The sequence below is a fragment of the Canis lupus genome, chromosome 9 (assembly GCF_003254725.2).
Source record: "Canis lupus dingo isolate Sandy chromosome 9, ASM325472v2, whole genome shotgun sequence".
Classification (NCBI taxonomy): domain Eukaryota; kingdom Metazoa; phylum Chordata; class Mammalia; order Carnivora; family Canidae; genus Canis; species Canis lupus.
The window spans coordinates 56,975,603-57,000,539 of record NC_064251.1 but is presented as its reverse complement, the minus strand read 5'-3'; the positions used below and the strand labels follow the sequence as shown (position 1 = coordinate 57,000,539).

The window sequence follows — 24,937 nt, the reverse complement described above, 5'->3', positions numbered from 1 at the left end:
CTTATACCATCTCCATTCCGAGAAGATGTCTTTTGGTCTTTCTCCTTCCCAGCCTTTGAATGGCTGGTATCCTCCTTGTGAGGTTCACTTCCTCAGAGAGGCCTTGTCTGGTCTCCTCTTTAAGGTAGCTGTTCACAACTTTTTTTTTTTCTACCATAGTTTTTGTTTATTCACCTCAGAGAGCACTTAGAAGAAACTGAGATTGTTCTTGATCCAATGTTTGCTTTCTCCACCAGGGTGTAAGCTCCATGGGAGCTGCACCATGTCTTCTATGTTCTATTCCTGGTGCCTGCTCCACTGACTGGTAAACAGTGGTTACTCAGCAAATGTTATTGAGTGAATAGATATGCTACCATATCATTATTTTTAATGAGTACATTGTATTCCATTATATTAACATAACCTAATTGCCTTAAGCACAGCCTTATCATTGGATGTATTTGTTCCCAATTTTTCATCACATTGAAATATGGGAAATAATCTAAATGGCTATTGGGGAAATTGTTGACTTAAACTAGGGACTGTTATGCAGGCATTTAAAATCAAGGGAGCATTTTTATTAATGTGGGAAAATGAGCTTATTCATGAAAAAAGCATAATACAAAATTATGTATACAGCATTATATTAACTATGTAGAGTTGCATGGAAAAAGCTAGCAGGAAATAAACTAAAATGTTAATTATGGGGATCCCTGGGTGGTGCAGCGGTTTGGCGCCTGCCTTTGGCCCAGGGCGCGATCCTGGAGACCCGGGATCGAATCCCACATCGGGCTCCCGGTGCATGGAGCCTGCTTCTCCCTCTGCCTGTGTCTCTGTGCCTCTCTTTCTCTCTCTGTGGCTATCATAAATAAATAAAAATTTAAAATTAAAAAAAATGTTAATTATGTACTTCAAGCTGGCAGGATTACAGGTGATTTTTTTTTTTTTTTTTTAAGATTTATTATTTAAGGATCCCTGGGTGGCGCAGCGGTTTGGCACCTGCCTTTGGCCCAGGGCGCGATCCTGGAGAACCGGGATCGAATCCCACGTCGGGCTCCCGGTGCATGGAGCCTGCTTCTCCCTCTGCCTATGTCTCTGCCTCTCTCTCTCTCTGTGTGACTATCATAAATAAATAAAAATTTTTTAAAAAAGATTTATTATTTATTCATGAGAGACTCACAGAGAGAGAGAGAGAGGCAGAGACACAGGCAGAGGGAGAAGCAGGCTCCATGCAGGGAGCCTGATGCGGGACTCATCCTAGGACTCCAGGATCATGCCCTAGGCTGAAGCAGGTGCTAAACCACTGAGCCACTCAGGGATTCCCGATTTTTTTTTTTTTATGTATACAAGTAGTATTGGTAGTTTCTTCTTTATACTTATTTGTGTTTTCTTTTTTTTTTTTATTTGTGTTTTCTATGCTTACTACAGTGTGTGGTTTTTTTAATAATTGAATAAAAAAGTTTTTAAAAATTTATCAATATTTAAATAAAATTTTAATAAAATATTTAAAAATATAAAATAAAAGATATTAAATAAAAACTTTAAAAGTTTTTAAGTATTTGGGGAAACTTTTTTTTTTAAGATTTTATTTATTTATTTGACAGAGAGAGAGAACAAACAAGCCATAAGCAGGGGAAGTGGCAGAGGGGAGAGGGAGAAGCAGGCTCCCCACTGATCAGGGAGGACAACGGACATAAGGCTCAATCTTAGGACCCTGGCATCTTCTTGGGATCATGACCTGAGCTGAAGGCAGATGCTTAACCAACTGAATCACCCAGGTGCCCCAAGATTTTGGGAAACTTTTATGACACATCAGATTATTGAAGATCGTCAAAAGTAGAATTCTGAACTGTTGTGCTCTAGAGAATGACCTCAGTGTTTGAAACACACTTGCTGATGGCAACTCTTGCCTTTTAGTCCATCCAGGCCCTTGTATTACCTGGATTTAGAAAGAGTGGCTGAAGTTTTATTTCCTGTGAAGACTCCATGGCTGGATAGACTTGTGCATGGTGTGGCATTTCTAGGAACTGTGGCTTACCAAAATGGTGATTTTGGTTGGGAGTATCCCATAGATGAGCTCAAGGTTAGAAAGATATCATAACTGTTTTTGGAGCTTAAGGGGGCTCATGTGGCCTGAGGTAATGTCATACCTTCTTACCCATTTACTTAAAGCTTTGGTTCTCAAACACGGGATCCCATGGGGAGTCCATGAGCAAAACTGTCTTCATAATAAGACTATAGACGTTATTTGACTTTTTCACTCTTATTCTCAAGTATACAGTAGAGTTTTCTAGATGCTATATGATTCATAGCAGACTGCAGAAGCATATAGGAAAGTCCAGCTGTCCTTTATGAAGCTAGATGAAGAGAGTTACAAAAACAATTTTTATTGTTTTATTGTAGAAAATATAATTATATTTAATTAAAATGCTATTTATGTTAATATATAATGGGTTTCTTGTTTCTATCTATCTATCTATTTTTATAAACTCAATGTACAACATGGGGCTTGAACTCATGACTCAGAGATCAAGAGTCAGCATGCTCTCTGGACTGAACTAGCCAGTCACCCCTCTTGGTTTTTGTTTTGTTTTGTTTTACAGATTTTATTTACTTATTAATTTCACTGAAAGCACAAGCAGAGGGAGCAGGAGGGAGAGGGAGAAGCTAAGTAAGGAGCCTGATGCAGGGACATGGGGCTCAATCGCAAGGCCCTGTGATCAAGACTTGAGCTGAAGGCAGATACTTAATTGACTGAGCCACCCAGACACCGCTGTTTTTTGTTTTTGTTTTTTTAAGATTTTGTTTATTTATTCATGAGAGACACCCAGACAGAGGCAGAGACACAGGCAGAGGGAGAAGCAGGCTCCATGCAGGGAGCCCCATGTGGGACTCAATCCTGGAACCTCAGGATCACGCCCTGAGCTGAAGGCAGTTGCTCAGCCGCTGAGCCACCCAGGCATCCCTGTTTTGTTTTTTTTAAGACTCAAGACCTGAGCTGAGATCAAAAGTTAGATGGTTAACTGACTGAACCAATCAGGCCCCCTTCCTCTTGTAATTTTTTTTTAATATTTTATTTATTTATTCATGAGAAACAGAGAGAGAGAGAGAGAGAGGCAGAGACACAGGCAGAGGGAGAAGCAGGCTCCATGCAGGGAGCCCAACGTGGGACTCGATCCTGGGTCTCCAGGATCAGATCCTGGGCCAAAGGCGCCACTAAACCGCTGAGCCACTGGGCTGCCCTTGTAATTTTTTTTTTTTAAAGATTTTATTTATTGATTCATGAGAGACACCTAGAGAGGGGCCGGGACACAGACAGAGGGAGAAGCAGCCTCCACGCACAGAGCCCAATGTGGGACTTGATCCCGGGTCTCCAGACTCAGGCCCTGGGCCAAAGGCAGCACTAAACCTCTGAGCCACCCAGGCTACCCATCCTCTTGTAATTTTAAGTGAATTAATGATTACTTTAAAAATTTCTCCTCTTATTTTTTAAAGATTTTTTATTTTTACTTTTTTTAAGATTTTATTTATTTATTCATGAAAGACACAGAGATATAGGCAGAGGGAGAAGCAGGCTCCATGCAGGAAGCCCGATGTGGGACTTGATCCCAGGACCCCAGGATCATGCCCCAAGCTGAAAGCAGACGCCTAACCACTGAGCCACCCAGGCGCCCCTTTTAAAGATTTTTTTAAAGATTTATTTATTTATTTGAAAGAGATATATAGAGAGAAAGCAAGCATGGGGGTTGAGAGAGGGAGACAAGCAGACTCTCTGCTGACATGACATAGAGCTTGATTTTATTTATTCATTCATAGAGACAGAGAGAGAGAGAGAGAGAGAGGCAGAGACACAGGCAGAGGGAGAAGCAGGCTCCATGTGCAGAGAGACCGACGTGGGACCGGATCCAGGGTCTCCAGGATCATGCCCTGGGCTGCAGGCGGCGCTAAACCGCTGCGCCACCGGGGCTGCCTTTTTTTTTTTTTTTTTTTTTAAGATTTTATTTATTCATTCATAGAGACCGAGAGAGAGAAGATTTTATTTTTAAGTAAACTTTATGCCCAACGTGGGGCTTGAACTCACAACCCTGAGATCAAGAGTTACATGCTTCACTGACTGAGCCAGCAAGGTGCCCCTCTCAGTTTAATTTCTAATATGATAAATATCAACAGATATTTACCCACCTAACAAACATTCTTTGGAGTCTTCAGTTTTTAAGAGTGTGAAGAAGTCCTGAGACCAAAAAGTTTGAGAACTGGGATGCCTGAGTGGCTCAGCGGTTGAGTGTCTGCCTTTGGCTCGGGACATGATCCCAGAGTTCTGGGATCAGGTCCCACATCGGGCTCCTGCATGGAGCCTGCTTCTCCCTCTGCCTGTGTCTCTGCCTCTCTCTCTCTGTCTCTCATGAATAAATAAATGGGGTCTTTAAAAAAACAAAAACAAAAAAAAAATTAAAAAAACAGTTTGAGAACTGCCAAATTAAGGGAACAGGAAGAGGGGCACCTGGCTGTCTCAGTTGGTGAAGTATGTGATTCTTGATCTTAGGTCAAGAGTCCAAGCTCCACTTTGGGCCTTGAGCTTACTTTTTAAAAAAGAGGAGCCTGGGTGGCTCAGTTGGTTAAGTGTCTGCTTTCAGCTCAGACCATGATCCCAGGGTCCCAGGATCCAGCCCCGCGTTGTGCTCCCTGCTCAACGGGGAGCCTGCTTCTCCCTCTCCTCCCCGCCTCATGCTCTTTCTCACTATCTCTACCTCAAATAAATAAATAAATAAATAAAATCTTTAAAAAATATAAAAATAAGGACGCCTGGGTGGCTCAGTGGTTGAGTGTCTGCCTTCTGCTCAGGGCGTGATTCTGGAATCCTGGGATTGAGTGCCACATCGGGCCTCCTGCATGGAGTCTGCTTCTCCCTCTGCCTATGCCTCTGCCTCTGTGTGTGTGTGTGTCTCTCATGAATAAATAAATAAAATCTTTAAAATTGTTTTTTAATTTAAAAAATATATAAAAATAAAATAAAATTTTTTTAAAATAATAAAGGAACAGGAAAAGTTTGTGGTAATTTGATTATGGCTCAGTAAGCAGATTGGTTGAATTGCATGATAGAGAATACAAAGCCTGTGGAGGAAATGACCTGGTGTAAAATAATAAACAGGTGTTGAAAGACCTTAACATTACATTAAATTTTCCTCTCTCCTTCTTTCCCTCTCTCCCTCCCTTCCTTCCTTTCTTTTTCTTTTCTCTCCTTTTTTTTTCTCTCCTTTTTTAGAGATTATGCATGATGTGATCAAGAAGGTAAAGAAGAAGGGGGAGTGGAAGGTAGGTAGAAGAGCACAATTAAGGGTCTTAACAGGTGAGTTCATGTGGAAAATACAAGAATGGTGAAAGTATAAGAAAATAGAGTTGGAGGAAAGATATATAAGTAGAGAATCAATACCTTTGCTGTGTCCAGAGAGTAAAAGAATAATAATAATAATAATAATAATAATAATAATAATAATCCCTTCTGCCTCATTTTATGCAGTCCTAGTTAAGAAATCTCTTGGTAATAAAGCTTCTGTTAAAGATCACCTGGTGGGACACTTTAGCAAAGGAACTCTTTTATTCAAACAAAATCTTACCTGGAACCTCCTGGAACCTCTTCTATAAAGCAGAAGAAGGTGAAATTATTCTGCTTGCTATGGGAGAGAAAGAAGTCCCTCTGGTGGCCCTAAAGCATCTCCACAGAACCTATACAACAGTTTGGAAAGCCCTCATCTGGTCCATCCCCATTTATCTGTAATTACATAAGATGAAAGAAGGAAGCTTGTTTATTCATAGAACATTTAGAGCAATGCTGGAAGCAAGTACTTAAGCCAATCAGATTAATTATGTTCTCACTTACCTGAGTGGGTGATACAAGTGGGAAAGCGGCTATCTTCTATTCAGAAAGTCATTTGGTCGTCTGGGGCCAGGCATTATACCAATCAGAAGAAGATGCCCTTTTACTTGAACTTTCCTGTGTGTCATTGGAGGGTTTATACCAATCATTCTTGCCCCTAAGTTGTCCTACAGTCAAGAGCCCACACATTTTCAAGTTGTCTTTGTCCATAAACAACAGAGCTGCATGGTACAGAAGCATTTTGGTCTCCACCTCAGCCTTGTGAGTTTGTTTTAGCCAGCACATCCATCCTCCTCTTTATCTATGTCCTCCTCTTTCTCTCTTACCCTTCCCATCAGTAATAGACTTTCAGACTTGTGAATTTTAAATGAAAAATAACTGGTTCTTAGAGCTTTCTGGTCCACATTGTGTCTAGCTCGTGTTATCTTGGTTTACATCATTAAAGAGGAAGAGAAGTAGCCTTGTTTTAGCTTATGGCTTCTCCCCACTGTTGCCTGAATGGAGAAGGGAATGGTTAGCTGAAGAATTGTAGGTCTGAAACTTAGGCCGGGACTGGTGTGTTCTTTTTCTTCCAGTCTGGGCCAAGGTAGAGTATGTGCCCAGACAACTCATATATTGCTCCATCCTCATGATATTGGCAACGAAGTCCTCACCTTCTAAGCCATATGTGCAGCACGAGTGTTCATGTAAAAAGAAAAGATAATTTCCAGTATGGTTTTCTCTGAATGTGGGTGCTGCAGATGACTTTTTTCTTTTCTTTTCTCTTTTGCCTTTTTTATAAGTAGTCAGTTTCTTTTTTTTTTAAGTAGTCAGTTTCTTTATCATGGAAAAACGTTAATTTTTTAAGCTTATAAAATTAAGTCGGCAAGAATGAACTCTAGACTCTTAGAAGGTTAAGTTTGGGTGTGGCATAGGAGAGAAAAGCTAGCATGTATGTTAGCAAACTTCTGGCCCATAGTAAGTATTTATAACTTACTATTCTATATTTCTGGGGTGCTTTTTGAAGTCTAACAGTAAGCTGAAAGAATAACAGATTCCTTGCAGGCCATAAGCTGTTCTTTTTGCTTCCAGGTGCTGGTGGTCGATCAGCTGAGCATGAGGATGCTGTCCTCCTGCTGTAAGATGACGGACATCATGACTGAGGGGATAACAAGTGAGCACAGCTGTCTCTCTACCCTTGAGTGAAACTCAGGCCTCCTCTTTCTGGCGATCTTTCCCTCTCCCTGTTCGCTGTTATCTCACTTGACTTTAGATTCTTCCAGCAACCTGGGTGGTTAAGACTATAAGTTCTTGAGAGAGACCCAAGGCTTTCTTATCATTCACTAAATCCCTAGCACCTGATGTAGTACTAGACGACATTAAATACCTGGTAAAGGTGTTGAAAGGAAGGTTAAATCAAGGGGAAGAAAGTAGGCCACCAATAGAAACAATGGACAAAAGACCTGAACAGGAACTTAATTAGAAATCCCAATGACCAATAAATACATGAAAAAATTGCTCACCTACATTAGTCAGTTAAAACCTGAGTGGAATCTTGCTATACACTTACCAGATTGGAATATTTAAATTCTGATAATGCCAAGTGACAGGATGTAAAAAAATGGGAACTCCTATATGACAAGTGTCCACTGGTATAGTTACTTGGAAAAACACTGGCAGTATCTAGTAGAGTTGAAGGTGAGTGTGTCCTACAAGCCAGATGGTTAGGCGTGTGTCCTAGACAACCTTAGGCACATGTGCCCAGAATGCACATGCAGGGATATTCACAGAGCATTGTTCATAGTAGCCCCAATTTGAAAACAAAACATCCATCAAGAATACAATGATTGGGGATCCCTGGGTGGCGCAGTGGTTTAGCGCCTGCCTTTGGCCCAGGGCGCGATCCTGGAGACCCGGGATCGAATCCCATATCGGGCTCCTGGTGCATGGAGCCTGCTTCTCCCTCTGCCTATGTCTCTGCGCCTCTCTCTTTCTCTCTCTCTCTGTGTGACTATCATAAATAAATAAAAATTAAAAAAAAAAGAAAAGAATACAATGATTGGGACACCTGGGTGGCTCAGTGGTTGAACATCTGCTTTCTGCTCAGGGCGTGATCCTGGAGTCCTAGGGTCGAGTCTTGCATCGCACTCCCTGCAAGGAGCCTGCTTCACTCTCTGCCTATGTCTGTCTCTCTCTCTCTGTGTGCCTGTTATGAATAAATAAATAAAATCTTAAAAAAAAGTACTATGGTTAAATTATGGTATAGTCACATAGCAGAATACTATAAGGCAACAAAAATGAACAAAATCTGGCTATTTACAAGCATATGGGTAGATCTGATAAACAATGTTGAGCAAAAGAAACAAGATACAAAAGAATACTTACAGTGTGCTTTAACTAATTAATTTTTAAAAACTATTTATTTTATTTAGAGAGAGGGAATGGGGGGAAGGGCAGAGGGAAAGGGAGAGAGAGAGAGAGGGAGAGAGAGAGAGAGAGAGAGAGAGAGAGAGAAGCAGACTCCCTACCGAGCACAGAGCCCACCATGGGTCTCCATCTCACGACCCTGAGATCACCACCTGAACAGAAACCAAGAGTTGTATGCTCAACTGACTGAGCCACTCAGGTGCCCCCAGTGTGCTTTAATTTATATAGAGTTCAGAACTAGGCAGAACTAAGCTATGCTGTTTTGAAATGCAAATGTATATGGTAAACCCATGAAGAGAAGTAATCACATTTAAGTCAGGATGATGGTTCTCTTTGGAGGGAGGGAAGTGAGGGTATGACAAGTGTACTTGTTTTAGGGCCGGCCAGTTCTCTTTCCTAACTGGGGTGACACTTATACAGGTATTTACTTTGTAATTTTATGTTTATGTTCTATTCACTCTTTGGAATGCATGTTATAATTCACAACAAAGGCTTTTTAAAAAAGTTAAGTCACCTGTTCAAGGTCACTAGCCAGTGTCTCACACCTGAGACTAGGACTCAGACTTCTGACTCCTGTCCTTGCTCTTATTCACATTTGTTTGTAGCTCTTCTTTTACTCAGGGGCAACTTCAAGAGGGATCATGTATTTTAATCTTTGAAACAGCATTCTCTCCTGAACTATCTCAGAAGACTGAAAAGCAATATTCTCTGAGCTATTGTTTCAAACAAGGAAGTTACCCTTTATTTTTCCTGTGGAAAAAATGTTGGGTGGAACACACCTGTTGCAATTTCTTTCCTAGTATTTTTCCCTGGAGACTTTGTATGATGTGTGACTTGCAGACTGTTGCTGGTCTTTGTGAAAATTATTCCCAAACCACAATTACGGGAGGGTTGAGATTTTGCTAAGCTAAATGAATTTCATTCAAAAGTTTGTCCTTTATTCTAAGATCATGTCTTTCCTATTATTTGGTGTTAAAATGCTTTTAAGGGCAGCCCAGGTGGCTCAGCGGTTTAGCACCACCTTTGGCCCAGGTTGTGATCCTGAAGGCCTGAGATCGAGTCCCGCGTTGGGCTCCCTGCATGGGGCCTGCTTCTCCCTCTGCCTATGTCTCTACTTCTCTCTCTCTTTCTCTCTGTGTCTCATGAATAAATAAATAGAATATTTTTAAAAAATGCTTTTAAGAAAAAAAATGCTTTTAAGTTGTGAAATTATAGTGATACTGCATCGTGGATTTTTTTATTGATTAAATTCCATGTGAAATATATATGTATGAATATATATGTAATAATTTGGGTTGGTATAATCATACCTTGGACGTGAATCCTTCATTTTTAAAAACACTTTTCCAAATCTAGTTTATCTGTCACCAGAAACCTAGCCCTATGATGAAAGTATATAGCTTTTACTGTGACTTTTTGTCATTCATTGATTCAAGATGAGGCTTATTCCTGTTTTGAACTTACAAAGTTATTTTCTTCATTGAATTTTTTTAAAGATTTGTTTATCTATTAGAGAGAGAGAGAGAGAGAGCATGCATGTGAGCTGGGGGAGGGTTAGAGGGAGTAAGAGAGACAACCCCAAGCAGACTCCCCATTGAAGGAGGAGCTCAATGCAGGGCTTCATCCCAGAACCCTGAGATCACAACCTGAGCTGAAATCAAGAGTCAGCCACTGAACTGACTGAGCCAGCAGGGGCCCCTTCATTGAATTTTTTGAAGATTATTTATTTTAGAAAGAGTGGGAGAGAATCTCATACAGACTCCTCATTGAGTATTGAGCCCGGCGTGGGGTTTGACCTACCCACCCTGAGATCATAACCTGAGCAGAAATCAAGAGTCAGTCACTTAACCAACTAAGCCATAAGCCACCCAGGGGTCCCTTTCATTGAATTTTTGAAGCTATTTTTATCCTCTATTAAAGCAAAAAATGCACAAACATTAAGGAGGAGAAAAAGCCAAATAGAGCTAAGGAGCGTCTAATGAAGAAGCAGCAGCATCCTGGCCTATTCCCTTCTCCCTCAGGGCCTGCTTGCTCTTCTGGTTATCCTTTTAATATTTCTAGATAACTACTTACACTATTATCTTTGGATTCATTGATGGTAGATTTTTTTCTCTTGGCTCCCTGTGGTGGTAGATGAGGGTTTAGCTCTCTCCCTGCTGTACACAGACTCTTCCTCACTACCGAAGATGGGTTCTAAAAAAGGTCCTTGCTTGGCAAAATTGAAAAGTTAGAAATCCTATGTAAAACCCCCAAAATATTTTGGGGGAATTATTATTGGCCTATGAAATTGAGAAATCTACAACCACTGGTGTAAAGTAGATGGTTGAAGGACTTTGGCATTTGAACATTATTTGGCATGAAAAGTCTTTATAAATATTATATCATCCTAAAGTGATGCTTTTATTTGATTAAATCCTCTGCATAGGAAGAATGGGAGCAAGTGATTGTACTGTTCTCTCTATAACAGAAGACAGTACAGGATAGATAGCATATCCTAAGCTTTATCAGGTGGCTGGTAAGATGAGGATTATCCCAGAAGTACTTCTTTCCAGATGAAGTAGCTGACATAACTGTAAAAGAAATAAGCAAAACAAAAGCTTGTGGTTTAACAAAAGATAATGTTTAGTCTTTGAACTATTGAGAAGGACCGTATTATGTAGAAGGTATGTTTGGAATATCTTTGTGTGATATACAGAAGAAAATGATTTAAAAAAAAACTATCCAATTGTTGATAAACTCAACCTGGCAATTCTAAAGGAATTGGAATTATGTAGGACAGATGAGAAAAAAACTGGAGGAAGGGGAAAAACACTGTCCTTAATAGAATGAGATAGGATTTTCCATTTTTAATCACAAGATCAAGGAGTTTACTTAAACTGAAATGAGAAATACTTGGTATTTGGTAAAATTCAGGCTTTCTAACCTCTTGAGCATTGTGAGGTAGTGGAACATGGTAACTTCAAGGAAGAGGCAGGTGATTCCCACCCCACACCCTGGATATTTTCAGCTGCAGCAGTCTGAAGGTGGCCTGTCTAGATTGTTTCTAGTTCTATGATCACTGATTCTTTTCTTTTCTTTTCTTTTTTTTTTTTTTTTTTGATCACTGATTCTGTTTTCTAATTGACTGTGGGCTGCTGTTTGTTGTCTAGTCGTGGAAGATATCAACAAGCGCAGAGAGCCACTCCCCAGCCTGGAGGCTGTGTATCTCATCACTCCGTCTGAGAAGGCAAGTCTCACCCCCGGAAGAGCTTTGGCTAAGGTTGCATGTGCTGGCTTGGCATCTGTGGGGCAGAGTGTCTGACATTTCTAGGTTAAGCGCGCATTTAACACACTGCTCTGATTAAACGTGCAATCCACAAAGAGGGAAGGAGGGGTGCAGTGTGAAGTGGAGTAAGGGTGCATTAAGCTCTCTTGCCGCACAACTGCTGTCCAGAAGGTCAGGCTTTGTTCAGTCTAGTTTCCTCTCTTGCACTCCTTCTCTAGGGAGGAGACCCACTGTGTTTAATTAGTGACCCCCCTCCAGAACTCTGGTATTTTATGCTTTTGAGTCCATTTCATCAATATCCAGGTTGTGTTGAAATTTACCGTCTTATCATTTTTGGAGATTGATTCAAGTCACTATCCAGACAAAATGCGCCTCCTTGCATTTGGCAGATAGTTGTCTTAGGTCTCTTAATCTGTGTAAATTCCCTCTTGCTTTCTATTCCCTTTCTTTTTCCTTGTGAAAGCTGGCTTACATCTAAGTTTTTGCAGAGGCTACTAAATTGCCAGAATGTCATCAATATGAATTTCTTGGAAGGTTTTTGACCAGTTTCCTCTTTTGTGAATATCTTCTCAGGAACCCAAATTATAGTGGCTTCAAAGAACTGGCGCTGTCTTCTGGAATGAGCTAAGAAGGCTTTTGTTCATCTAAATTCTGAAACAATCCTAATTTTAAGTCTTCAGAACTCCGTTATTGCCAAACATGAATTATACATAGAAAAATTCCTTGCTATTTTGTACAAGCAGCTTGGATTTAACCCAGTTCAGATATAGGTCCCATTTGCTTCTAGAATTGGATTCAGTTCCCTCTTTTGTTCCCTCTCTACAGTCTGTCCACTCTCTCATCAGTGATTTTAAGGACCCACCGACCGCTAAGTATCGGGCTGCACATGTCTTCTTCACAGACTGTAAGTACGGCAGTTCTACCCTTGTCCTTCTAGGTGAGCGTTTCTGTTCAGCAAGGCTGATTAATAGGGGAAAAAATGGGTTGTTGCCATGTTTCTCCTGAGCTTTTATTTTCTTTTCAGAAATTAAATTGCATAAGAGATAAAAATAAACACACACAAAGACAAATGTACTTGGTCATGCAGTCCTTTCTGATGAAAAATAGTATCTCTTCTAAGGACTAGAGGGTTTAATGCCAAGAATTTTTCAATGGTAGCTTCAATGTTTCACTGTATACACTTCCAGATAGTACTATAAACTGTAATGTATTCCCATCAGTTTTTCAGCTATAAACATAGTCCATGCTGGCAGTGATGGTAGCAAATGGAACCTGCACCATTGTCCTGGAATTAAGTTTCTTATTTTGTGGAGGTTTTGCACATGGAGCCTAGTGCAGAAGCATCTTGGTCAATCTTTGTTAATAGCGAAGAGAGAAGAGTCAAACTAGCTATCTTAAAACTTCAGCAATAACAGCATACCCACCGTTTTTCTCCATAGGGAAAGCCCCACAGAACTTACCACTGAGAAAATGAGAAAGGTTCTTGCAAAGAGTAATTGTATACTATTTGAATATGCATAAAAAAAGAGTAGAGAGGTGACATTAGTAATAATAAACTGAAAATGCGTTGCTGAGAATGCAAAGCCATTTGTTTGGCCTAGGAGAGCCCCTGGCATTTGCGGTTTCCCCACCAAGTGGGTCTCCTGTGCAGCCAAGCTCCTGTAAGGGTCCCATAAAGTCAGATATGTGGTGTTTGTTTGTATCACAGGCCTTTTCCTTATCTCTTCTTAATCTCCTGGGTTTTTTCCTTTCCTTGACATCAGGAAGTAGTATTTTTTTTTTTTAAGATTTTACTTATTTATTCATAGAGACAGAGAGAGAGAGAGGCAGAGACACAGGCAGAGGGAGAAGCAGGCATCACACAGAGAGCCTGACATGGGACTCGATCCAGGGTCTCCAGGATCACGCCCTGGGCCGCAGGTGGCGCTAAACCGCTTCGCCACCGGGGCTGCCCAGAAAGTAGTTTTTATTAGCTCTCGGTGTTTTAGTTTTTCTGCCATTCGCTTCTCTGTTAGATGTTGAGGACCTTTTACATGATTTTACATTCCTTTTGTACCCTAGAGATAGGGAATATTCTAGGATGGGACGAACTTTCTAGTTGCCTTCTTACAATCCCAGATGTGTGCAGTTGTTGAAATGGACCCGCACATGGACAGGAAAACCTGCTTGTCTTTTGTCCTTCTTGCAGCTTGTCCAGATGCCCTGTTTAATGAGTTGGTGAAATCTCGAGCAGCCAAAGTTATCAAAACCCTGACGGAAATCAACATTGCATTTCTCCCCTATGAGTCCCAGGTGAGGCTGAGAGGGAAGTGCATAGAAAGTCTGCATCCTCACTGCTCTGGCAAGTCCTGACCGGTTCACTAAGCAGAGTCAGGGAAGAAGATACTATGTTCTGAATTGCTCAATGACCTGTCAGTAGGTGGACAGTGGATGTTGATGGAATGGAAACAGAGTTCCTTAAAGGTCTGCCCGAGGCCCTCATCTTACTCTCTGGTTATTTCTGAGTTGTTTTTTGTTTTTTTTTCTAAAGCTTCTTTGCTTTTCTTTGTGTGCATTTCATCCTTGCTCACAGTTCACTCCTACTGGGTGACTCCTTGAATAACCAAAAGGTAGCCAGTCCAAAAGGAGCAGGGAAGGAGAGCGGGGGGGGGGGGGGGGGGGGGGGGGGGGGGGCGGGGATCAGACAACACCCATCTGCTGCATAGGAGGCTGGATTTGTGCAGAGATAACCTCCCTTATGCTCTGCTGGAGGAGCAGATGGTAGCCTTCGTCAGTAGCTATTAACACTTCAGATGCCACAACGCAGTGACAAATCTGTCCCCTTGGGAAAAAAACTTCAGTTGTTAAACCAATAAAGGTGAAGCTGGTTGTGAGAAAGCGTACAAAATTTATATCTTCGTTTTGTAAGATTGGTCAACATGTCTTCTCCTGGCAAACAGGAAACACCCATGAGCCTGCCTAGATTGAACAAAACCCAACTTTAACATATTTGGCCATATATTTTTAAAAGATATATATATCTTGCGTTTCATATATTTTTAAAAAGTAATGTATTTTTTTTAAACCACAGGTTTTCTAGATGATCAAGGTAGTTTATATAAGTGAGATTCTGAAAAACTACTGATAGCTGGTAGACTATGTAATTTAAGAGGAAATTTTAAACTTCTAGAAAAAAAGGAAAATACTTCTATTACTGGGGATAGGAAATTATTAAATTCATAAAAAAGATCCTTTATTTGCCCACAGTCCCAATTTCTAGCCTGTCCCTTACTTTTAAAAACTAAACTTATAATGGGCTAGATGGTCTTACACTACCCTCTCCTGTTCGTCTTCTGGCCTCCTCATTGTTCATCAGACCCTCTGAGCACATGCCAGCTGCAGGGCCTTGGCACTAGTTGTTGCCTCCATGTGGAAGCCCCCTGTTGGTGAGGAACTCCTTACCTCCTTCAAGCCCTTGCCTGGTACATCATCTTCTCAAGGAGACCTGCTATCCTCCTTGTCCAGCCCTCCAGGCTTTCTTTCCCTGCTCTGTTAGGTTCTCATACTCTTAAACCAATTTCTTACATATCATATAATTTGCTTTTCATTATGCTTACTGTTTATGGTTATGTTATTCTCCTATAAGATTGCACACTCCTTGAGGACAGTCATGTTTTGGTCACTGATCATTCCCAAGTGTTTAGCACAATGCCTGGCCTGCAGTCACTCAGCACATATTTGTAGACTAAATGAAAACATGTTCTACAGACTCACTACCAAGGTTGGAGAAAACACTCGACAGTTCACCATTCTGGAAGCAAACATATCTTTTCTTTTTTCTTGTTTCTTTTCCTTCTCAGGTGTATTCCTTGGACTCTGCTGACTCTTTCCAGAGCTTCTACAGTCCCCACAAGGCTCAGATGAAGAATCCTATACTGGAGCGCCTGGCAGAGCAAATTGCAACTCTGTGTGCCACCCTGAAGGAGTACCCGGCTGTGCGGTATCGGGGGTAAGTCAGCAAGCACGCCAGACTGCCTTCAGTGGGGCAGTCCCATGTGTCCACTGGGCAAGGAGCTTCCTTTTGTCTTAAGATTGCTCTGGCAATTATCTCAAGAGGGTCAAAATTTGAGTATCTTGCATTTGTAATCATTCTTCCAATGTTTTCTAAATTTTGTGAAATGTAATGCATCCAGAAAAGGGCATGAAATATATATATTCAGTTACTGAATAGCAAAATGTGAATCCCTATGTAACCACAACCCAGGCTTCCTGTGGTATTTTTAGCTCTTTCTAACCTTTCAAAACAAATATCATCTTTGTAGAAAGTGTTCCAGAGTAAGATAAAATACAAGGATAATTCTCCAAAGGACATATTCCTCAGATTTTATAAAGTCATTCACTTGTTATTTATCTGTTATGAGCTGAGTGCTGGAAAGAGGGTACTGATCCTGAAGACACAGCCTCTGCATTTAGAAGCCCTTGATCTAGAAGGGTAGGTGACACGCATACCAACACTCGTGTGTGTAAACTGTGAACACCTAGCTACAGGCCCTATAGCCCTGTGCTTGAGGACAGTACAAGCCAAGGGCTTGGCCGTCCAGAGTTGGGAGAGGGCCCTTGAACTGAGAGGGTCAAGAAGACCTTCAGATCAGAGGTGACATTGGAGCTGAGTCTCGAAGGGAGGTTCACATTTTAGTAGATCAATGAGGAGCACAGGGCACTTTGTGTGGACAGTCAGCTCTTGCCATTGGGATGAAGGAAACTTTGGAGTTGAAAAAACAAAAGGCACATTTGAGGAGGATTGGCAGTCTGACACAGTGTCTGTGTAGGGCTGTGGGGCAACTCAGTGGGACAGCTCTGAAGCCCTTCTTGGAGGTGCTAGAGGCCAGGCTTGGGATTATGTTGTTCCATGGTTATCACTAGGGACCTTCAGGGGAATTTTCACAGGGGAGTGAGTGCAGCGCTGTGGGAGTGAGAGCAGCAGTCAGGCAGGGAGACCCAGAGGGGTGGCCACTGCAGGGGAGCAAAGGGCCTGAACTGTCACTGAGGGGTCATCATGGCAGCCTGTCCTTACTGACTCCTTGTCTGCGGGAATGTGCAGCTGTGGAAGAATACCTCCCTTTATTATTGGTATTTGCTAACAAAAGCCCAGTGGGAATTAAGAAATGGGGGCCTAGGCCATATCTCCCAATGGGGTAGGGGGAGCTGAGAGTTCATTTGTGGGAGGAGTGGGATTGGGCATGGAGCTGCTTCAGCACTGAACCTGGCCAGGCAACAGGCAGCAGCCACACACTGTATACAGTTGGGAGAAGCCCTAGGACGTGCTGTCAGGCCTGGCTAAGGGAAAAGGTCCACCGGGTCTCGCTTATATCTTTTTGGATCTGTCAGCAGAAATATCACCTGCCAAGAAAACAAAACAAGACCCAAGGGGATTTGAACTGAGGGAAATGAGAATCGGGTGAGTCTGGCTCAGACAACCTGATCAAGGGAAGGTGGATGGCCAGTACCCTCTGCTGAAGTGTGACCGTTTTTCTGAAGTCAGTTGGAAAGACTAACTCTGTTTCCATTTAGATTTTTTTTTTAAGGAATAGAAAATCATTTATGTTCCAGGCACTGAGCAAAGTATTTTTTGTCATTTTAAATTATATATATAAATACATAAATGTGTTCTCTGAGTAGAACAGCATAGGCGAAGTTCATCTCCCCTGACCCTCCTTGCACTTCCTGCCTTCCACCCTGAGACCAGTCAGTGCTGTGGAGTGGGTACATGGGCAGTTCACCCTGTGTCACTCCTTCTTTGTCAGGGAATACAAGGACAATGCTTTGCTGGCTCAGCTAATCCAGGACAAGCTCGATGCCTACAAAGCTGATGACCCAACAATGGGCGAGGTAAGTCTGGACTTGGTCCATGAGGCTCTTTTGCCAAGTGACCACAGTGTTTGTATGGCAGTCCTGGGGACAGCTTGGTTTTGTTGCTCACAGAGTGTGCCTGGGTGTCACTATTCCTGCGCATTAGCCTCCAGTGAGATGCTCAAGCCGTTGGGTGGGATGATACAGGTTCTGCTCAGTGTAGCCAGGGTGACCAACTTGTTTCTGTTTTCTAGGACTTTCCTAGTGTTAGCACTGAAAGTCCTGCATCCTGGGAACCCCTCAGTAGTACAGTATCAAAGCCAGAAAATTGTTGGTACAGTCTCCAGCCCTTACTCACATTTAACTAGTTTGTACATGTACTCGCCTGTGTGTATGGGTCTATGCAATTTTATCACATGTATAGATTCATATAACCCTCACTGTAATCAGAACAGAACTGTTCCATCATTATCATGCTTTTTAAAAATATTTTGCTGATTTATTTGAAAAAGAGAGAAAGAGCAAGAGAGAGCATGGGCAGAGAGGAGAGGGAAAAGCAGGCTCCTTGTGATCAGGGAGCCCAACATGGGGCTCAATCCCAGGACCCTGAGATCCTGACCTGAGCCAAAGGCAGATACTTAACTGAGCCACCCAGGCACCCCCATCATTATCATAATTTTAAAACTGTGTCCCAGGCGGACTGGATGGTGAGTCACTTTATTTACAGCCAAACCCAGGTGGCACTCTCCTTCATAAGCTTACTTTGGACCCTAGCCACAGTTTTAGATCTACTTTAAAGTATCCTCATTATGAAATAAACACATTGGACTTTTGCATGGTGTTTACTGCTGTTCTTGTCAAGCAGCAAATGGACTACTCAGTGTTATTTTAGGTTTTATCTCAGAGTTCATTTCCTGGGGCTTCTTTTACAGGAGGGGCAGCTGCACCAGTGGGAGAGGCTGGAGTTGTATGGGTGACTTGTGAAAGCGTTCCCTGTGTCTGTCCTTCCAGGGCCCAGACAAGGCGCGCTCCCAGCTCCTGATCCTGGACCGTGGCTTCGACCCCAGCTCCCCCGTGCTTCATGAGTTGACTTTTCAGGCTATGAGTTATGACCTGCTGCCCATTGAAAATGATGTATACAAGTAAGTGTACAGGCCTGGTATGGCTTTGCAGACAAAAAATGCATCTCTAACCTAAGAAAAAGTGGGTGCATTGTCACAGTCTTACTAATAAGCCTGTAAGCTTTTTTGTGAGTTCCTCAAATCTACTTGGCATTAGCAGCCAGGAGCCCATACCCCTTTAGGAGAGAACAAGAACTTTAGATCTTTAGTTCATGATTCATGTCACCTCAGCTCAGAGCCTGCTTGGGGGGGTTCATATGTTTGTGTGTCAGTGTGTGCACATGCATGCATATCTTGTTCAGAGTTAAAACTTCTGAATTATAGGTCATGAAATATGATGATGATAAAATATACAACAAAAGTTTCTTACTGAAGTTTATTTGCAAAGGAGCTGTTTCTTCATTATAAACATTTTTCTTGGTAACAATCATCCAAAACTCAGTTTTTAAAAACAAATTTTCTTTTTTTGGAAACAGACTGTATTGTTCTTATGTCATTTATCATTAATCACCAAGGTAGTGGTTTCAAAACAAAGGTTCTAAAAATATGACTGAATATCAGTTTTCCTCCCTACTAGTACCTATAATTCTTACTTTCCCTTAGATGTTCATGATTTTACATGTAAAAATATGCTGAGGACCTGTTGCAGGCATCTGATTTTAAAACTGAAAATTTAAGTACCACACACAGGAGGATGGTATCCCAGTCCTTCCCAGGAAGGGGCAAGCGTCATCTTTGCTTTTCCCTTATAAGTAGCTATGAACCCACCTGTAACCTGACTTGAGCACATACCAGCTGACCCTGCGGATTTTAAAACAGAGCTTCAAGTCTGTTGACCTTGGGTCTCTCCCTACCCAAGAAACTGCTACTGTGTGTCAGTGTTGCTATAGTATACCTAATATGGACAGTGATCCATCAGATGGTTGGAGGCCTGTGGTAAAGTCATCCATGTGAACATCTGTCCACTGAGGGACCATAAGCTCTAGTCTTATAAATTGGAAGGTGTTGAATGAATCCCGTGGGGATGTCTCCTCTCTAGGTACGAGACAAGTGGCATTGGAGAGGCACGGGTGAAGGAAGTGCTCCTGGATGAGGATGACGACCTCTGGATAGCATTGCGCCATAAGCACATTGCAGAAGTGTCGCAGTAAGAGCCCCTTGCCTCTGCTCCTCCCCAGGGACCTTAGCCAGCCCTGCCATCCCAGGGGTCACTCCATAGTACTGGATGAAACCTTTGTCCAGATGCTAATGTACACACTCTGAGCAACTTGCATAGAGCTGCTCAGTGGATAAATTCCCCAACATGCTAACCAATAATGATGAATCCTTTCTGATCTCAGCTCGAGCTCCACCAACTTCACCAAGTGAGAAAATCTACTCTGTGTTCTAGTTCCTCTTAGGATTTTTAGAAAATATCCATAGCTCTCAGGAAATACTCTATAAACACTAAACATCTATTTTTTTTTAAAGATTTATTCATGAGAGATACAGAGAGAGAGAGAGAGAGAGAGGCAGAGACACAGGCAGAGGGAGAAACAGGCTCCATGCAGGGAGCCCAATGTGGGACTTGATCCCGGGTCTCCAGGATCACACCCTGGGCCAAAGGCAGCGCTAAACCACTGAGCCACCGAGGCTGCCCAACACTAAACATTTAAAGCCAGTTCCTTCCTAGGGCACCCAACTGGCTCAGTAGAGCATATGACTCTTGATCTCAGGGTGGTGAGTTCAAGCCCCACATTGAACATAGATCCTACATATAAATCCATCAGTCAATCAATCAATCCAGTTCCTTCCATTAGAAGAAGATCCAGAGTCCACTGCATCAATTTGATTTTCCTTTATATGATTTTCTTTTGTATAGCCAGTATGTAATCTTCTGCTATTGTCATCCGTAAAATTTCCAAGCTGGTGTGTACACATACAACCCATATCTCGCTCTGAAAATGTTTCAAAATGTTTCTAACACCTGAATTTTTAAAAAAATATCTTATTTATTTGTGAGAGAGAAAGAGAGAGAGCATGAGTTGAGGTGGGGGGCAGAGGGAGAGGGAGAAGCAAACTCCCCACCGACCTACATGAGGCTTGACCCCAGAAACCTGAGACTGTGACCCAAGCCAAACAGTTGCTTAACCAACTGAGCCACTAAGGTGCTCCTAACACCTGAATGTTTTTATAAGACCTTTAAGCTATAGATAACAATTCTGCTTTTGCAGAAGGGCATTCTGTCTGCTACATTGAGTTGGTGTTATCCTTAGTAAATTTACAAGGAAGAGTGGGAAAATAATACTCTTTGAAAATAACACTCAGTTCAGAAAAGTGACCCCCAAACTTTTTGGATCACTCAACCTTAGGAAAATATTGTTTCACATTTCTAATATGTAAGTTTATTTATGAATTAACTATATAATTTATTATACTAATATGTATGTTTTCCAGTATATAGAAAGATAAAATTTAAGAAGGGTGGAGTAAAATAAACATAAATAGACCTACTAATAATTTCTTCACTCAAATCATCTCATGCACCCACCTCTGGAGACCCTGGTTTAGAATATTAGTTAGAAAATTGATGTTTCTCTCTCCCCTCCTCGAAAATCACTTTAAATGCAGACTTACTGGCAGGAAAAGTTGCCACATATTCCTGAAGGAAGAATCTCACACCCCTTCTGTAGCTTCCACATGGAGACACTCGGTATTGTTGTTGGAACTTAGCTGCCTCCTTCTGTCTTCTAGGGAAGTCACCCGTTCTCTGAAAGATTTTTCTTCCAGCAAGAGAATGAATACTGGAGAGAAGGTAAATGCGTGCTCGATCTCCAATGTCCTTTAGGCTGATCCCTGTCTTCTCTCTGGGAACTGGCTGGCAGGGCACCTCGTTGGCACAGGACTAGTGAGTTAGGGGATTCCCTCTTCATCTAATACCATTTGTCTTATTTTTGTATTCAAGATTGAGATGGGAGCCGCCATCTTTTGATATTTGTGGAGATCTTTGTTACTCTGAGGGATAATATTTGCTGTTTTAGATAATAAGTCAGTTTCAGCCAGAAGAACAACGAAACCCTTTGTAGCTTGTGGTGGAATTAGAACTCATAACTTGCCTGGTCCTCTCCTTATCCTGACTGTTCATCAGAAGTGGCTTACCTATCTTGGTCAAGGGAAATACAGCTCTTGTGTCACTCCCTTGCTTAAAACCATTTGGTGACTCTGTTCCCAGTAGAATCAAGCCTCACCTATGGACATACCTTACAGCACTGGGCCATCCGGCTCCCCAGACTTCAGATCTGCCTCCACCCTCTTGTGCCCACCACCTTGCTCCGGTCATGCCTGAGTTCCTTGCCTGGGCCTTGCCTTGTGAAATCCTGGTCCTCTGGCTCAGGCATCATTTTCTCAGGGAAACCTTCCCTACTCCTTTCCTAGACTAGTGAGGTACCTCTGCCCTATGCACCCACACTCATGATTTTCTGGAAGAACACTAATCCGCTTAGTGGGAATGGCTCCTCTACTAGGTGGTAGCTCCACAAAGGCAAGAATTTCTCTTTTGTTTGTTTTGTTTTTATATCTCTAGCACTTAACCTGGTGTATAATAGTAATTGAGTAAATTTTTGTTGGATAAGAGTGGAATTAGGTGGGTCACACAGCAAGTAAACAAACCCCTTTCACCTGTCAGGATGCACATCCTAGCCCTTTTCCACCTTCTTCTTTCTTCCTACCTGTCTACGTAACTGTAGTCTTTCTGCTGGGATGATATGTGAACTTAATTTCTAGACTGCTTGAGCTAAGTATGCCATAAAGCAGCGCAGAGGGAAAAAATAGCTTTTTCCTGGCAAGAGTTATGCTCTCAGTAACTTTCTAGTCCAATAAATAAAACATAATTCCTACACTTCAGAGTTCAGTTCCCCACCTATAAGATAGTTATGGTATTCACCTATAAGACAGTTATGGTATTTGGATCAATAATTTATTGATCCAAAATATTTTTTTCCAAAAGGCTGGAAACCTAAACCCACAGTGACCTCAGGTTTAACAGATTTATTTTGAGTTTCTGAGGAAGTCTAGTGCTGGCTGCTGTCCTGCCCTTTGCTCAGTACCCTTGCACAGCCTCTTAGGTCAAGGCCATTGAAGTGAGACCATATGTTTTCCTTCCCCTTGTAGACCACCATGCGGGACCTGTCCCAGATGCTGAAGAAAATGCCCCAGTACCAGAAAGAGCTCAGCAAGGTATGACTATCCCACATAATGAATTTGAATCTTGTGTATAAACAGTTGCAGTAAGACCTCTCCCAGGCCCACTGTACAAACTGATACATTGAAATCCTTTTTAATCAACTTCCAGCTTTATTAGAAAAAGCTAAAAGGCTGGGTAGCTTATTTTATATGACTTTCTTTTTTCTACTCTTCATTTTTTTCTCTCTTTATCCCTCAATTTCTTACCTCACGGGCTTCTGTACTGGGCTGCTCGAGTGTTCTCATGACATGGCAGCTGGCCTCCCCTAGAGTGAGTGACCCAAGGGAGAGAGCCAGGAGGAAGTCACAGTGTCTTTTCTGTCCTGACCTGGGGTGTCCTACATCATGTCCTCCACACTCCCTGTTAGAAGCGAGTCACTGAATCCAACCCACGCTCAAGGAGAGGGGAATTAAACTCCACCTCCTAGAAGGAGGGGTATCAAAGAATTTGTGAACACATTGTTAGAACCATCATACCACCCTACTCCAATAAAGGATTCCTCCCTCCACTTGACTCATTTAGAATGGGTTTGTCCCTCTCTCCTGACACATAGAATTTTCTGTCATGATGTTTATGTTCCTGCTTGAGCTCATGTTTCATCCCCTTTATGAGACTGAAGTCTCCTTGGTGTGTTGCATAGTGTATATACATAGTAGGAGCTCAGGTGATATTGCATGAATCAGTGAGTGATTTCTTGATCACAAACTCTCTGCTTTTTCCCAGTATTCAACTCACCTGCACCTGGCCGAGGACTGCATGAAGCATTACCAAGGCACCGTGGATAAACTCTGCCGAGTGGAGCAGGTAAGACCTTTTCCTTCTCTTTCTGCCATGCCCATTGACCCAGCTCAATTTTAACTTATGACCTTGAACATCCTGCAGAATCATAGGATATAGAGATGGGCAAGTCTACTAGATCTTGTTGTCTCAGCTCTGGAGCCAATGTACTTCCACTCTCGATGGTAGGGACTAGATTGGTCTGGAATGCTGTGTCGTTTGGATTTTGCATGTCTGACTTTCTACCGGCTTCCTGGAATGTCTGAAGAGTTACGTGGATCTCTGAGCCCTAACTGACAAGGCTGGCTGAGTTTTATGTTCTGAGTGTATTTTCCTCCTGCTGTGACCACACCAGCTTTGGAGACTTAGATGCTGAGAAAAGCTAGTGCAGTAGCATGTCAGAAACTCACCTATAGCCCCCCCTGATCACAATTAGGATTAAAAGTCAGCAGTCTGGGATTTGAGTTCTATCTCTGTCACTGATTTGTTTGATGTGCCAATTTCTGCTTTATTTTCCTCATCTGCAAAGGGAAATAACAATGCTGCCACATTTTCCTGGAGTGTTGTGTGCAGTCACTAATCCTGGCCCTCCAATCTCCAAATGTGAGAACATTCCTCAGCTAGGGTCAGCTTCTATGGCAAGGGAGGACATTAAATTACTTATAAAGCTGCAGCTGGAAAGAACAGCTCAAGTTCTCAGTGTGAAGTTAAGATTTACATCTTCTGGTGTGATGTGGCAGGCCAGCTTAGGTTTGTCAGACCTGTCCTGATTCATTGACTCTCTTCCAAAGGGAAGTAGCCCTGCGAATGTCCGTCAGTTTCATATTATCTTATTAGCAAGCACAGGGTGTCCTCTCCAAGAGAACTGTCCAGAAAATAAGATATCCCCATATCAGTAAAAATGCGGCCAGGATGAATCCTTGGAAATGTACATTTTTTTCAGAAGTCCTCCATAGTAGTTATTAAACTCAAAACATTTAATTGGACCTTTAGAGAGTATTAGACTCAGGTCCCGCTGAGCAAATGTCTGTTGAGGCTGGTGATAGCTCTGAGAGGTGAAGGGGCCTGGGAGTGCCCAACTTCCCCAACCTGGACAGACCACGAACTCCAGACCATGATGGTTATGGACTCATGGGATCTTAGAGGAGGGAACCTTCAGGCAAGCCCTGTCTGGGCTCCAGGGAGAGTGGCAGCCAGCCACTGGTCTCTGAGCATAGAGTGAATGGGTTCCTGGTTTGCTGAGGCTGATGTACTACCTTCTCTGGCTTCTCAGCAGTGGATCTGACTCTTGCCTGAGTTGTGAAGTGGGAGCCGTCACTGTGCTCTCTCTCATCCTCCTCCTTTTGCCAGGCCTTCTCTCTTCTTTCATCTCTCTGGGTTGGATTTATAGGTTCAGGAGCCCTTGTTTTTCTCCTCACCCTAAAAGTAGTTGGAAGATTAAAAATAGGTCAAAAACCTAGACT

General features: G+C 42.2%; 1 protein-coding gene across 3 annotated transcripts in view; it reads left to right on the top strand.

Annotated features, from left to right (window-relative positions):
• STXBP1 (syntaxin binding protein 1) overlaps positions 1–24,937 on the top strand; it is a 74,226-nt gene that overhangs the window by 32,258 nt on the left and 17,031 nt on the right. For all 3 annotated transcript variants that reach the window (XM_025475218.3, XM_025475216.3, XM_025475217.3), the window contains exons 2-13: positions 5,243–5,292; positions 6,926–7,007; positions 11,410–11,486; positions 12,351–12,429; positions 13,714–13,817; positions 15,365–15,513; positions 17,309–17,393; positions 18,366–18,496; positions 19,515–19,622; positions 21,209–21,269; positions 22,625–22,690; positions 23,421–23,501. In XM_025475218.3, the coding sequence (XP_025331003.1) occupies positions 5,243–5,292; positions 6,926–7,007; positions 11,410–11,486; positions 12,351–12,429; positions 13,714–13,817; positions 15,365–15,513; positions 17,309–17,393; positions 18,366–18,496; positions 19,515–19,622; positions 21,209–21,269; positions 22,625–22,690; positions 23,421–23,501 (1,073 nt within the window). The remainder of the gene's footprint in view (positions 1–5,242; positions 5,293–6,925; positions 7,008–11,409; positions 11,487–12,350; positions 12,430–13,713; positions 13,818–15,364; positions 15,514–17,308; positions 17,394–18,365; positions 18,497–19,514; positions 19,623–21,208; positions 21,270–22,624; positions 22,691–23,420; positions 23,502–24,937) is intronic.